At 35.9% G+C, this 16,411-nt stretch overlaps 1 protein-coding gene across 4 annotated transcripts in view; it reads right to left on the reverse strand.

The window, feature by feature from the left end:
- Positions 1 to 16,411, reverse strand: part of LOC150078422 (cytotoxic granule associated RNA binding protein TIA1-like) — a 695,656-nt gene that overhangs the window by 17,962 nt on the left and 661,283 nt on the right. For all 4 annotated transcript variants that reach the window (XM_090385386.1, XM_090385385.1, XM_090385387.1 and 1 more), the window contains one exon: positions 6,257 to 6,390. In XM_090385386.1, the coding sequence (XP_090241512.1) occupies positions 6,257 to 6,390 (134 nt within the window). The remainder of the gene's footprint in view (positions 1 to 6,256; positions 6,391 to 16,411) is intronic.

Below are 16,411 nucleotides of genomic sequence, written 5' to 3' on the forward strand. Positions count from 1 at the left end.
TTGTGGCGCATCAGGTCATATTGCGTGAGTGTGTTAAGTGTGTTCACTGACAGATTCGCATGCTGTGGAAAAACTCGGAATAACAACAGAGTAAGAGATCCTCTGTCTCAGAGTGGCTAACTATAGTTCTAAGCCAGGAGGCTTAAGAAATTTTTCCATTCTCTACTGCTATCATTAATTACTAGTTAAACAGCGCGATTTCGAATATTTACCGATTCTTTTAATACGCATCCCTGCACTGACGACCACAAGCATTCCTTTCCTGAAAGTAATTCCTTTGAACAGTCTTAGTTCTGAACTGGAAGAATTTATATTTTTTCCATTATAATTTCTCATTATACCAAATAAATTTTGTTGGGGGGGGGGGCAACTCGCTTTGCATGACATTATTGCGCTTTACCTTAATTTCCAAGACCACTTAGTTAAATGTGCTGTTATCTTAACGACACGCTATCAATCAACTGTAAGTGAGATTGCATATTGGAAACCTACAAAAAATAAACAGGTTTTTTTTATGGAATAGCCCAGATTATGAATGACAGCTTTGAATTTAATTTTTAATCAGAAAAACACATTAGACCGACATCAATGATTAGTTGGAAACAATTAGTGGTTAGTATAACAAACAAAAATAACTTTCGTAAGTGGACGTTTCAGATTTAAAGAAAAACATTGATGGATGTTTTCTGACCCAGTTGAGTGCATGGATATAACACTGAACAGAATCAGGGATTGTAAAAAAAAATCTCGCTGCGGCAGGTTACAAATATTCTTTTCTGTTTTTTTTTGTTTTTTGATTCTGAATATGAACAAAAATAAACTCTGAAACGAATTCAGATCCTCGACTGAAATGTGGAATGGTAGCAGTTAATGAACAGAACGGGTACTGATGATAAAATAAGCAGTTAAGCCTATGGGAAACCAAAATATGAGTTACAAAAGTCTAACTAACGCTAATATGGAAAGAAAATTACCACTAAAATACATATTAAATATTTTGCTATCCATAATGACATATCTGTAAGTTTAGAGTAATTTCTTTCAACTTCAAGATATGTCTATGCGTCACAAAATATCAATTTCACCTCCCAGTTTCTGTCGAATATGAAATATTGTATTTTAAGAAGGTTAATGGTGATATCACTACCTCAAGTGGAAAATGGTTCATTTCGTTTGAGTGAAATAATAACGGGAGGACAGTTCTTTACGCCTTACTGCTGGCAATGGGCTAAATGAGCAGGTTATGTCTCCCACAGTTAAAAAGAACGATAGCCAGTGGCATGCGGTTGAATATGTGAACCCCAATTTTGCAATTTTTGAAGGGTATGATTTCTATATTGTGGTAATAATGGCCCGTGGTATGTGAAGAATTATCTAATAATGGTAACTTACTCCAACGTGAAAAACATTTCCATAATATAGTCATTGTTAATTATACCAGTCGCTAAGAACAGTCATACTGGAATCGTAACTTACTTAACTGAAAAGTAAAAAACAAGCAGCTCAAAATGAGAAAACCGGATTATCACAGCCGATTGGACCAATCGGGCTCCTCTCCCTTTTCGTACGGACTGTTATTGGGCGTTGAGTTTGTGGGCTATTTGAGAAATAGCTTTATTCGCCGAATTCTTCTAAGTAGAAGAATTTGGCGTTCTACGTGTACTACTGAATGTAGTGTAGCAAAGACCATGAAATTTGTAAAGAGAAAAGCAAGAAAGATTAGGTTTTTATACTTAAATTCAAATTCAGTTATATGCTACATTTGCGCAAGAAGACAAAAAAGAGCCATGATTATAAAGATCTGTGTGTGTTTAAGTAACTGTTTATTGCAAAACAGTCCTTTGTCATGCACCCTGTATGAAAAATATGACAAAAATTGCACATTACGAGTAAATGGAGAACCATCTTAGAGAGTCATCTATGCTCCTGGACCTTCTGTCCACATATCCTCATAACCGATGTGAATGAAGCTTTGCACGACGCCCATACCATTTAAAGTAAGCTAAATCTCAATAAAACAGATTGCCTAACGACAACGCGAAGAGATGAGAAACTCTCCGAAGAAAAATCTGAGTAAAAGCGATTAATTTGGTGCGAAAGATTGTTCTGGAGCCGAGAATCACTTTCAATTTGTTTTGATATTTGCACGAAATAAATAAACGGCAATTGTTCAAAATAGTTACGATTTTTTCCCTTTTCCGCAAAATTTGCTTGAACATTAGCAGTTGTGCTTTCGCTATGAAGCATCTTGAAAAGAAATATAAACCGCAAAATAAGCCATAGGAAGTGAGGGCCCGGTTTAGGTCGATTTTCCTCAAAAGATAAAAAATCGTAACTATTTTGAACTATTGCTGTTTATTTATTCTGTACAAATATTACAAATTGAACGTGATTCTAGGCTCTAGTACAACCATTGACACCAGATTAATCGCCTCTTTCTCAGATTTGTCTTCGGAAAGTTTCTCATCACAAAAATGCATTTCGTGTTATCGTTAGTCGATCTTTTTTTATCGAGATTTAAAATACTTAAATGGTATGGCTGTTAAAGTTTCATTCACATCGGTTATGAGGATATATGGACCGAATGTCCGGGAGTATAGATGATTTTCCTTTTAGACATTTTTAATGCCTACTTAAGCAAATTAGTTAAAACAGTTATTAAACGACCAGAAATAGTTGAAAGTCTTAGAGAAGTGGGCCTGTTCGATAATAGTCGTTCTTGGGTTGTTTTGCACAGGTAACACGGTTTCTGTATAACAAAAACAAATCTTGTCATATTTAAACGTTCAGTATCTATTGTTATATGAATACTATTGAGATGGTTTTATAAATGCAGGTTTCATAGTGGAATGATAATGGTATCTTTCCTTACAAAAATTTCGGAACCAGAAGTTTAGAACAATACAAAATGAGTCACCTTCGCATCCAAAGAGATGCTTGGAATTTAATGCAAACTTTGCCAGTAGAGAGCAAATCTAGCAGTGCTAAATTTGAAGTCCATGTTCCAAAACTCAAAAGCATCAAAAGGAACACCCATTAGTGGGTGTTCCTTTTGATGAAAAGCACAGTACTGAAACTCCTTGAATTCGCTCATCCAGGTGGAATCCACATACTAGAAGTTTATTAAACAAAACAGAAGCAGTTGAAAAAATATTTGTCCGTTAAAGCACGTTCCACGACTCTCCGTTTTATCTTATACTTCTTTTCCCAGTAAGCATAGTGCTCAGTGGGTTTAGAATACACCATGTTTCCATCTTCCATTTTATCGCTCAGTTGTGTTATGAATCGATGCGCAATTATTTTCATCCAAAACCTCTGAGCACTAAACTATAAGAATTTTTGCTGACATTACCTTTCTTACCAAAAGAATCACTGGTATACACGATAAAAATCAGCACCCTAAGCGAAATCGACTTCCATGCTCCTTTCAGACTAGTCAGGAACCTTCCGATGTTTCGCCTTGACTCTGCCTATTGGCATATTTTGAAATTTAGTCCAGTAAAACACATGATCAGAAAGCAATCTTTCATTCATTTTTTTTTTCTGGATAATTCCCAATCTCTGATGAACTCCATCCGCAACTGTACTGCTTCTATTGGCTACAAAATGAAGCGAACTCATTAAATCTATGTGATGTTTTCTTTCCTTTTTTAGTTCTCTTTTTTATGCCTTTTCCTTTCACCGGTAAGTAAACTTAATTAACAGTTCCTGTATATACAATTTTACTGTTTGGAACATCTTCAAATGGTTTTTCTTACTATTGAATTTAGTTATTAAAACAGTTCATCAGCTCTGTTTACTGTTCCCCTCCCAGGTACACCGTTATTGATTACCTTTAGTGAATATGCTATTAATAAAAACATTACAGCTGAATGACATAAAAAATAAATAGACATTTGGCATTAGTAGAGGTATATGACGCAAGGAATCAAGCTTTTATTATAAAGCATTACCCAAAAAGGGGGAAAAAAAAAATCCCGCATCACCTGTCCATCCCCTCTCCAATAATTTATCACTTAATTGTTCCTTGAATTTACTCAAAACTATCCACTTCAAAAAAAAAAAAAAAAAAATCAACAAAGCACTGGCTGAAGGCAAACTTCCGCACATCTATTCTGCAACCACCCTTCCTCAATTTGAATTCATGACCCCTTTGTGTTTAGCCTGAGCAAGACTTAGCATCGGTATTGAGCTTGCGCAATCTATTCAAAGTCTTAAGCACCTGAATCAGATCACCTCGCAGGTGCTTAGTTTCCAGACACTGCAATTATTTGAGGACTGAAGCCTTTCTTGGTAAGACCACACTTTTATTCCCTTTACCAATATTGTTGCACTTCTTTCTCATTCCAGCAGATCTACATCCTAAAATTGATTTAAATCTCAATTTAAAACATGCTAAAAGAAGTTGTAACAAGAGCAAGAATGTCGATGATAATGCAAATTGTCTACAAGATTCGAATACATACTTTAACAAACCATAAAGAGCGTTTCGACTACAGCTGGGAAATTTGATTCTTTCGGAAACCTAATATTTTGTGACTAATCTTCCATTGAATTTCTTTTCTCCTCCGAATCCCGTCAGTGACTGAAAAAAATCTCCAAGACCTCTTCATTCGGAGCTGCAATTATTCAATCTTTACTGCAGTAAGAGTAGCAAAACAATAATTTTTTCCAGCATTACAGCAGTGTTGGAAAGAATTCTGTTGTGGTCTTACTCATAAGATCCATAAATGTTTGAGACCGCTGGGAGTTCGAAGATGTCACCAGAACATGCACAACACATCCTCTCTCATCTCTTCAGGTAATCTTCTCGAATGGTGGCAGGGAGTACCTTAGGATTGTTCTTTCACAACTGCAAATCCTGTTAAATTTTTCTGCGATAATATGATCTTTTTCTGTTTGATAAACACTGTTCTTTGGAAACTTCTGAAATATCAACCAGCTCCACAAATTCTAATCTGCAAACCACTATTCAGAGGAGATCAGTTTAAAGAACCAGGTTATTCATCCCTAACTGGGATGAAAAATGGACTTCACTGCTATGATAGTAAAAGGCAATCATGTTTTACTTAAATGATTTTTTTTTCGTCTGTACTTAAGGTAATTACGCCGATCTATAACATCAGATTTCCATACATGGAATAACTTTCTTCTTTCGTTCAAGGTATTAGTCACATTAACATCTCGGAGCTATGATAGGGTACTGTTCCCTTATCTCATACTGAGTCATAAAACTACTAAAAGTACCCGAAAAATCCTTAATATTCATCTCAAATAAGAGTGAAGTGGTTAATCAAATCTCTCTTCTCCCCTCCATACAGCTTCTGCTTGCTTGCCTTTTTGAAGATGTTTCCTCAGAAGGACGCATTGTCCTTCTGACCTGGCCTCTATAAATTCAGTCATTTTCTCAACCACTTTAGAATATTCGTAGCAAAAAGTAACAATGCATTTGTAGTTCAAATCAAAACTCTCAGAAGAAACTTTTTCCTATTCATTCAACCTCTCTATTCCATTCTTCGCGATAAGTTCCATTCATATGTATTCCCTAAAAACTGCAGATTATTGATATTATAGTCAGCCGTTCCCGATAAGTTCAAAAGTGTTTTGGATTATAAAAAAAAATCGAGTGTTGACATCTATCTCAATGAATAGCAAAATAGCGGTTTTGTAATTCAACATCTTGACATAATACATAAAATCTAAAAATATCCGCAACTATTTGATGGTTTATCTGAGTGAAGAGTAAACTGCAGGAATATTATGATGAAAATATAAAAAGATGGTAATTTTATTCACGCTGCTCTTGTTACAAAAGGCTGACATCAAGGCGGAAGTTATTTAGCATGATGTGATTTGTAAATTTAGCTGCTTGTTGTTTTGCAGATTGCGCAACAAATGAGTGCTCGTTACTGTTTCCTCCACATTCTGTTTCGCACAACTTAAAGCCATGCAAATCATCGCACGTTAAAGTCCTCTGAGGATTTAACTATGCAATAAAAAGTTCTTTATTAAATATTAGTTAAACTTATTCACTGTGGTGAAAATAGTTTTCTAAACAACAGGATTTATTTCTGTGATGGCTGAATAGAACGCATCGTTGTCCAAGGGTCGTGCGAGGCATTTTTGAAACACTCCTTTGAGTTCAGCAAGGAATGTTCAAGCGATTTACGAGATTTGAGGGGCGTACAAATTCTTAGCGGAGAGAAAAAACTTAATTCTATAAATCATGGGACAGCACTTAGCTCCAGATACTTACCCAAACCCCTGCCCATAATACTGTCCATAAGGGTACTGCATGCCTTGTATGAACTGTCCCTGAATCTGGGGGAAACTCTGTGGATACCAGTAACTCATTTGCTGGTAGGGGTACGTGTATTGTGCTGCCAGGTTCTGTAAGATACAAAGAAAATATAGGTTAGTTTCTTCTTTTGAAACTTTTTTCTTCTCATCGTATAATAATAACCAGTAACTGTCTTAAGCGTAATACATTTGAGGCGTTCAAACTCAAAGAATGGCATATTTAAGTAATTATCAATCAGATTGCTTGATTGATAATTACTTAAATATGTCGTGAAAAATATTATTTTCTTCGAAAACAGTAATTTCTGTATTATGTTTTACATATAGAAGGTAGGAAACAGTCAGGCACCGTGGGAAATTTTACTGATAGTATTTGTTTTCTTCAGATACAAATGAAGTTAATTTTGGATATAAGAAAAGGATTCTCAACGTATCTACGTTGGCCACTTAATCGATCAGAATTTACCAAACCCCCAATATATAACATAACTTATTTTGTAAATTAATTTCAATTATTTCTCTATGGCACTTAACTTTTGCTCTATCCCTTACGGTAACCCTTAGTGACACTGATCAATAGTTTCGTATTCATTACAGATCTAAAACACAATGGCGAAACAGTTTTGATTAAAGCTTTTGTCTGAGCTTTCAGTTTGACTTTTGTTTCATTTTATTCGATAAAAGCAGAGTTTAAAAAAACTGAAGAAAGTTACATCGGAATATAAATTAAAAAATAAAAACCATGCTTATTTATTCATACTAATATAAAGATAATATGTCAGCATACACATTTGGTTCCCTTAGGGTATTCAAACTAATCGGCGGTACGTATTGTTAACATCTGCAAATAAATGATTATACAGCACGATCTTCAACTAAAATTTTTTCGAAAACATTTCTTATCTTTTCAGTTATAGGTGATTTGTTAGTATATATATCATTATTATTTAAAAATAATCTAGAGGAAAAAAAATAGAGATTGGGGGGGATGAGATTTTCAAGTGATCCACTCTCACTGTCCAATCCAACGTCCTCCATACTTGTAGTTATTATCAGTGATAGAATGGTAGAGCTCGACAACTGCAAAGTTAGCATTCAGATATTAAGGACAATTCAATGAAAACAGAGAGGAGTTCTCTTGTTCAAAATAGAATCTTTTCACCTTCGAACTAATGCATATTTGAAATCAACTTCTTACGTTTGATTTCCCCAGGAACTCGCCCAAAAGAAAAATGGTCTGTAGATTCCAAGTGAGGAAATACCAGTCCAGAGTGCTACACCTCCACTTTCATTAGGAATACGAGGGGGGGAAGGTTATTCTGAAACCAGTACAAGCAGTGTCATGTGATTTAATGTTTAAGCTGAAATATCATCTGTTCATCCAATTAGTATCAAAAAATGAAATTATCAGCATCCTTTCCGCTAAAAATTGATTGAAGCTTTCTAATGACACTTAACAACGATGAACATTTGCTTCAATAGGAGTATGGTGGAGTTAGTTTACTTTTAAAGCTGATTTCAAGCATGTAGCAATTTTTGCTAGAATTTTTTAGATATTTTAGTTTTCATATACCTGGATTTCGGTTTACCTATTCATAACAGTTACACTGCTGATTGAAAAGTTCTGGAGTGAGGCGTTTTCTAGATCTTCCTGCAATGGTCAGTTTCCAGCTTATTCTACGCCCTCTCCCTGCGTGGAAGACATATATAAAGAAGCCTCCCAGACAGATCAGTCAGTTGGAGCTATGAGTTTATATCAATCAGTTACAAAGATCCAATGTGTGAATTAATTTTGTTACATAGCAAAATAATGCTCTTATTATTAATTTACGTGTCAGTTGGTTGAACGTGTTTGTCACCTCAGTGCGTTACTTCACTGCACATATAACAAAAGATAGTTTTTGATATACGAGGGGGGTATCAAAAAGTTCGAACCCTTACCTAGAAATAATAGTTCTAGAAAGGTGAAACTTCAAAGAAACTTTAATCCTTTTCTATGTACTCTCCATGTGTAGTAACACATTTCTCCCATCTGTGGATCAGTTGTTTAATGCCTTGATAATATAAGTCCGCACATTTTGCTTGAAACCACGATTCCACTTCATTGATGACTTCCTGAGACAACGTCCCTTCAATGCTTTGACATGTCTTTAATCTCCAGATCATACTGGTACACCCAGCATTCGTCATTTGTCACCAACCGATCAAAAAAGTTCTCGACATCCGCATTACACAAATCCAACAGTTGGCGAGAGCATTGCATTCGACATTGCTTCTGCAAAGGCGTCAGCAATCTTGGAAGCATCGTGTGGAGACCTTAGACATTGCACATGTCTAAGGTGCAGATGGTCATGTAAAATGCTGTGGGCAGACCCATAACTAATTCCCACTGCATTTGCGATGAAATGAATTTTCACACGTCTGTCACTCTGCACAAGCTGCTCAACCTTTGCAACCGTCTCACTGCCTGTAGATGTTGATGGCCTTCCTTCTCTTGGCTCATCAAAGATACTTATACTACCTGTAGAAAGCTATGAAGTTTATTTTGACAGCAATTAGGCCATCCAGAGACGTAGTGGGATCCTCATACCCGATGCTAAGCTTCTTAGAGGCCGGTTAAACAATAAATTTAAAGTATCCTTTGGAATTGTACAATTGGAAATCCTTCAAAATTCCTGAAAATTTTTTGGGCAAAAGGAGAGCCGAGAACTAACCATAAAATCTTGATTGACAATCTATTACAAACCTATCAAAAGCTAGGATTGGTATACAGAATTTGGACATGGCTTAATTTCTCCACACAATTACAAGAAATGCGTATTTAGAGCGAACACGAAAAACATTACGCAATTCGTTCTTCTGTCTCTCTCTCTGCTTCATGTACATGTATTTGTGCCTTACTGGATCCTCACTTTCCTTAACGATTTAAGAATTCCTCTTTTTAAATAACTCGCTTTTTAGCTTGTTCGCGAACTACTGGTGAAAAATCGAGAAAGTTTTCTGAATTGTTTAAATTCTCGTGAAATTCAAAGAAAGGTAGTAACATAATTAGCAACTTAATTTGGAATTACTTTAGTACGAACTTTATTGTTAACAAAGAAAAAAAAATAGTAAACCAAGAAAAACACTTTGCACACACTTCATCAGTATGCGATGGTCTTCTTCACGACTAACAGCGGGCGTTAGTTCCGACAGAACTTTCTTTTGATGCTCAACTTTTTTTTTTTAGTGATGTTAGTTATAAAGTATTGTAGTTTTCTTCTAATTTCTGAACAATACGGAAGTAATAAACAGTTTCAGACTTACATTACGAGAAGTGGAGTCGTATTAAATCCAGACTGTATTAAAAATGCCGCTTAACTGAATGTTCCGCGCTTCCATATTGAAGGGAACAGTTGTGATTTGATACAGCGAGTCCAGCTATTATTAGAAGTGTTTCCAGGGCACGCTGTTTTCGTTCCTTGATTTTTCCCGGATCTCTGAAATGCCACGAAATCTTTTCTTTTTGGACGATAAAGTTCATTTTTGGAATAAGAAATCCTTAGAAAACTAGATAAAAAAAAAGGACGAGGAAAATCAGAAACATCTTACTCAACCAGAAATTGTCACACATTCAGTGACTACCGTCAGCAGTAGACATTCTTCAGGAGCACGCAACAATTTTTCTGACATTTTCTTATCACATCAACTAAGGTATCTTGTAGAACCTTGCAGATATGCTACTGCAACCCGTAGATTGACTTAGTGAATCAAATCCTTGAAGTTCCATCCATCGATATCACGAAATACGTCAATTGGACTTGCTCCTGGGGTCTGCCACAATGTTTATTCGAGCGGAAGTGCTAGCAACAACCTGAATGTACGAAAGTTTCTACTCAAAATCAGAAACGTGATTGTGGTCATTCACTCTTTGCAGCCCTCCTGATTACTCGACATAATGTGCACTTTGAAAGGGGAGACCATGACTTTTTGGAAATCCATGAAAACTCGTAGGATGTGCTGAAGGAAATAAAAAAAAAAGTGGTAGAATCATTATACTGTTATCTCCGTAGTAGTTTTGGGACGATCGTATTTAGTATCCTATCCAGAAATTGACTTTTCTTAATACAATACGGTATATCTCCAATACTCTTCATATCTCACATCTATTTGAATACAAAATATAGGACAAAAGCATATATTTAACCTTAGCTAATATCAAATGATATTGTTTATAAAAAAAACAGCGAAATCTAATTTTAAGGCTATCTGAAAGAGCATCTTTAATTTTGAGATAATGAGCCTCCATCAGTTCTTTTTTATTAAGGAAATCCTGCTTAGTTTTTACTTCATACCCCCTAATTCTACTGTTTTTATACCCATCTTTGAAATATTATGCTAAGCTATATGATTTTAGAAATGATGGATTGCTTCTTCATTTTCTCATGAAGCGTCATGCTATAACTTTTCATGGATATGTATCTCGAAGTTAGATTGGAGTAAAATCCTTTGCTTTATGAAAGTATTTAGATGATCGAAACTATCCATTTGTGGATTTGAATATTTAGCATACTCCCAATGAATATCTCTAACTGTAGCAAATGAATTCCCTTATTCCGAATTTTCAGAGGGGACAACATATTCAAGAAATTCCAAGTATGAATTGTGGAAAATATTCGGAACCTCCGTAATTCGACTTACACTTTAACCCAGGCGCTCATGTTCTAGAGCGTGGATGATTATTATTTGTATCAGCATGTTAGAGAAAATACTAGAGGTTAAAATATTCTTGGCCTCATCATTACTCACGAATCAGATGACATCACAGGACTAAAGGTACAGGAACCATTGGTAGATAGTGATCACGCAGTCATTATTTAGAATATGAAGAACAATGTTGTTGTAGTTAAAAGCGAAGGCACGGTTTTAATTTCAGAAAAGGGGGCTATGGCAGTTTAAAGCGCTACATGGCATCTATTAATTGGGCAGATTGGAGGGAAGGCGAATGCATTAGAGACTCATGGAACACCTTCGAAACAATAATCACGGAAGCCATGAACGTATATATGCAATTAAGAAAATATAGCAAGAAGTGGATGCCATCATTGCCGAATATGGAGCTGGACAGTCGAACAGAGCAGAAAAAGACAGCATTGAAAAGTACTGAAGCCTACAACAGTTACAAGTTAATCTGTAATATTACTACCGATAAGGTTACGGAGGCAAAGGCTGAGTGTAAGAAAGCACTGGCTAAGAGAGCAAAGAATATGGGACAAGGAGTTTTTCATATATTTGAATACACAAGAAGAAGAAAATTAATGGGCTCAGATCTTTGTGCACAGGTTGTGGGAAAGTCTAATTGAACCCACTTGATGCTGCTGATGAATTGAATAGGTACTTCGCATCGGTATTTGCTGTCGAAAGACCCATTATGGTGAGAAGGGGATGTGCGAGTGAGGCTGAGCCATATGAAATTAGTGATTTCGAAATTACAGTTGATTTTTTATTAGAAAAATTTTCGAGCTTAAAGGCATATACCCAGAAATTTTTAGGGAGGCAGCCAGAGAGTGTATTGAACTATTGAGGATAATTATGAGGGCATTTTTGGAATCGGGAGAGATTCATTTGGATTGAAGAAGTGCCACCTATACACTAATACGTTAAGTTGGTAACTACAGGCCTGTTGGTCTGACTTCAGTATGGACAAAATTTTGGAGGCAATGATTAAAAATGCAATCCAGGAACATTTAGATAGAAATGGCATTCTGAAGGACACACAACATGGTTTTGTTAAGGACAAATATTTAACTAACCTGATAAGCAATTTTGACACAGTCACTCATAAGCTGGATGTAGGGAACAATTTCGGCATTGTTTATTTGGATTTTAACAAGGCATTTGATTCAGTCGCTCATGAGAGGGTACTGTATAAGCTGGAACAAGTTGGAATTACAGGATGTTTGCATCCCAGAAAAGCAGAGGGTTGTGATTAATGGATGTTGTCAAGTAACATCAGACGTGGCGTCCCCCAAGGATCGGTTCTTGGACCACAGTTATTACCGATTTTCATAAACAGCATCGAGGATGGGTGTGATGTCAAAATTTGCAGGCGACGTAAAGATTGGAAGAGTCGTTAGGGTTCAAGTCATCTCGAACGAGCGCTGCCAAGCAGCGCTCCTTCAGGGTGACTTGAACAGGCTCCAAGAATGGTCAGAAAAGTGTCAGCTATATTTTAATGAAAGATCTTACACTTGGAAAATAGCAACTCGTAAATAACTTATACACTTGGTGGGTTCAATTAAAACAGTAGAGGAAGAAAGGAATCAGAGAGTTACGATACAGAGCTTGTCAGCCAGACACCTTAGAGGAAGATCTGACTGAATTTTATAAAGCTCTGAGCGGTGTTAGTAAAATGAATGAATTTTGATTGATTGTAGAATAGATTGCAGGAAGTTTTCTTTCAGCCAGCGAGTTGTTGATTTCTGGTAAAAGTTGCCTTCGTAGGTAATTGAGGCTGACAGTGTGAAAATATTCAAAGGTCAACTGGGTATTTAACTACGCTAGGAGGAAATAAGTTGTTTTTTGTTTTTTTTTGGCTGGTGCAGCAAAAGCCTGTGGCTTCCTTGCACTGTATGGCCAATACTAATCCGTTAACTGTAGTGCTGTTCAGTTTACACGTTGGTATTCTTCTTCACTTTCTTCCAGTGTTATTCTAACTGTCTTCAATAATTTGTATTTGAAATGACGCGTTAACATGTGGGGATTGGTTGGTTATTTGGTTTTTAGGAGCATTAGCAACTAAGGCAATATTGCTCCGGGATATGCGGTGGTCATTCTCTGACCTTTCCACATCCTCCGTATGTGGTGATGACGGGGCTCGAATCCCGGTCTAATCAAGAAGCGTGTGCTACGCACTGCTGCTCCATCCCATCTGGCTACGGAGGCGCCGACATGTGGGGAGATCAAGGTATGTTTAGACCGGGAGTTCCCTCTTATGCTCGGAACGATCCGTTGAGTACAAAAAAAAGTTAGCTATTTCTGATTGTTTTTAAGCGAGGCTTAGAATTAAACTACAGTTTAAATTTTAAATGGCAGAAAAGGTCATTTAGAATTTAAAGAAGGACTTTTATTTCTTTGATTGGTTTAATTACTCATGCGCCGGAGCATAAATAGATAACAGCACTACGCAGCTAATATCTGGCACTATCATTTATTCAGAATCCTAAAAGAAATTAAGAACATCACGTCAAATATTTCCAAGATTGAGAAAAACATTTGAAGTAATTAATCAGAAACAACGGTAGTGCCTGAAGAACAATTTAAACGAAACAAAATGATAATTCTCCATTCAAATTCTGGTACATTAAAAAGCATTATTAGAAAACAAACGACAGCGTAAAGTTACAATACAGAATAAGGAAATTAAATCCGCTATTGTGCACTCACAATAGGTAATCCCCATAATATCATTAAAGGGAGAAACAGGAAAATCTCATTAATATGGAAAGCGATCATTCAGCGAGCCTCCTGAAAGGCTGATTTCATCATTTGAATGAAACTCTTTGGAAGAAATGATGAAGTAAGATTGCAGACTCAAAGAATATAAGTAACAACGAAGACGAAACAAATAAAAAAAACATACAAGCCACTGGAAAGCAGTCAGCTATTAATTGATACTTCCAGAGAGTATTTTGCAGTCATTACAGAAATTATGTACACGAGCAGAAGATGTTTCTTGCTGCAGGGTACAGAAATGAATGGATTTAATATAATGGTTTCATATTTTACGTGTTCACCTTCCGATTTCTCTGTAAATCCCCACAGTGCTACTAGAGGCAGAATATCAAAAACTTATTCACGTTTTAATCATCGAGTTATCAAATGAATTACTTTCATCAGCTCAAAAAATGAAAATAAATAGCTCTTCTATTTCCAGATATTGCTAATGAAATACTAATTTATTTTCGGCACGTCATCAGCCAACTGAAATTTCCGTTTGGTAGGATGTCGAATGGTATTTATTCCGATTCAAAACATTAATTTCTGCTACTAAATATTTCAGTTGACTCTTTGGCAATTCAACTCCAGAGAAAGGGACAAGCGATTCTTACAATATTCTAACATTACGCTCAAAATAAGTGTCTTATCCTGGTCCTATCTTATTCTACTATCCTATTCTCGTACTTGGAAATTTGTTTCTTGTAACAAGATTGGAATTTCTCCCAACTGTGTATAAGGAATGATGCCTTTAGTTTCCTCGTGTACTTGTATTGTCTAAGAATCCCGACCATCTTAACTGAACTAAATAAAACTTTAGAGTATGCCTTTAATTTTGTTATTATATCAGAAAAAAAGGTATTGTTTTTTGCTTTGTTATTACACCCTGAAAAGCCCGTGCAGTTTGATGGGAGGATGAATACGCAGGTATCAATATATAGGTGTACAGCTTAAGCTGTACACCTATATATTGATACCCTATATATTCACTGGTCTTTCAGATTGTATACTAACAACAATTTCATTTTACTTTGTCTGTTTACAGTTTTGCTTAACGAATTCGATATAAAATTGTTATATTTTTATAGAAATGCTTTTGTCTCTGATGAAATAATAGTGCCACGTTGGGAACTACAAAATTGCTGTTTAGAAGCCTTTTCAAAAATAAAAACAAACACGTTCAGTAGGGCATGAAGTGTTGTCTGCCGAGCTGGGGCATGAAGAGAAATTATGTAAACAAAACTGAAGCACGCGATTAAGAAGGAGAGCACACTGATGAATACTTTAAACTTGTTCTGATACCAAACTGGAATATATCTTTAACTCACGGATACTGCATACGGAGTACCCGCTACATACAAGTCTGAAGTCTTGTCTTTGAGTTACGAGATAAATCCGTTCCTATCGGACATATTTCACCTGAGCTTTGAGTGTTTGTACAGTGTTGCAAAGTAAAGCTAAAATATTTCTAATTAAGATTACTTCACCTGAAGAATACGCACATCTAATTACTTAATTAAAATTCGTGTGTAAACTTCTTAATAAAGACGGTACATTGAATTAAGGCCTTGGGAGAACGACTATAACTCAGTTTCATTTACGACAGCCAAAGGAAAGAGAAATCCAAGTTTAGTTTGTTGCGTTTTGTTACAGATCACGGAAACCCAAAATAATGCCCCTGGTGTCTGCAGAGAGAGAAAGAGAGAGAGAATAATAAAACGATACTGGTTCAGAAAGAAACGAAGTTGAAACAGTTATCGAACTCGGATATGTGGAATACAATTCCGAATTCTTAGATGTTATTCTAATGGTAAGAATCCTATTGAACAAAGGAGGGAATAATCAAATAAACTGATGCCAGTTTTGCTTTTTGGAGACAGCTGCTTCCCCTAACCTCATCCTTTTAAAAGATGCGAATGATACCTTTACTTAGATGGCATATTTTTATATGCACCAAAGTTTTACCAACTCTACACAATTCACGTTTGCATAAATAGCTTTTAGGTACTTGTTGGGCATGCATTCTTGACGGTGAAAATGCAAGCGCATATAAAGCAATGTGGTCTGTAGTTAAGAACTTGCAGTTTATTAGAGAAGAGATATTCATTAACAAATTTCACCGTTAATGCGCTGCCATTTTGAAATAATTTGGAGTTCAAAAAGACCGCTCATAATGCATTTCAGGAAGTATTCCCCCGATTACCACTTTTTTTTTTTTTTAAATAAATTACCGATCAAAATATCATCTTTTTTTTGCTACGATATGGAGCGAGCTATCTTGCAATCCAAGGACCACAAACGAATTATAATAATCGATTCTACATTAGTCGTCCCAATTGTCATGAAGTAATAAATATTCTAGGAGAGATTCAGCCGAGACTAATCCGAAAATCTGCAGTAATCAAAATATGTGCAAAACATAATTAAAAAATAGGAGAACGAAAACTAACAATTTAAAATTGGAATTAATACAAAAGTCAAAAATATTTGTTGGGTTAGTTGAAAATAATTGGTCTTCGTTTCTTCCGGCCATAAACTTCTATAAAAGTAAAAGCTAAAATTTCAGGATGAAAATCATCACAGAAGAAAGAGGGGGGAAGACAACGGAGCAAACCACCTCTCAGCGTCTTCTGAG

Source organism: Mastigoproctus giganteus, chromosome 11, assembly GCF_048544385.1.
Source record: "Mastigoproctus giganteus isolate SK-2022 chromosome 11, ASM4854438v1, whole genome shotgun sequence".
Lineage (NCBI taxonomy): Eukaryota > Metazoa > Arthropoda > Arachnida > Uropygi > Thelyphonidae > Mastigoproctus > Mastigoproctus giganteus.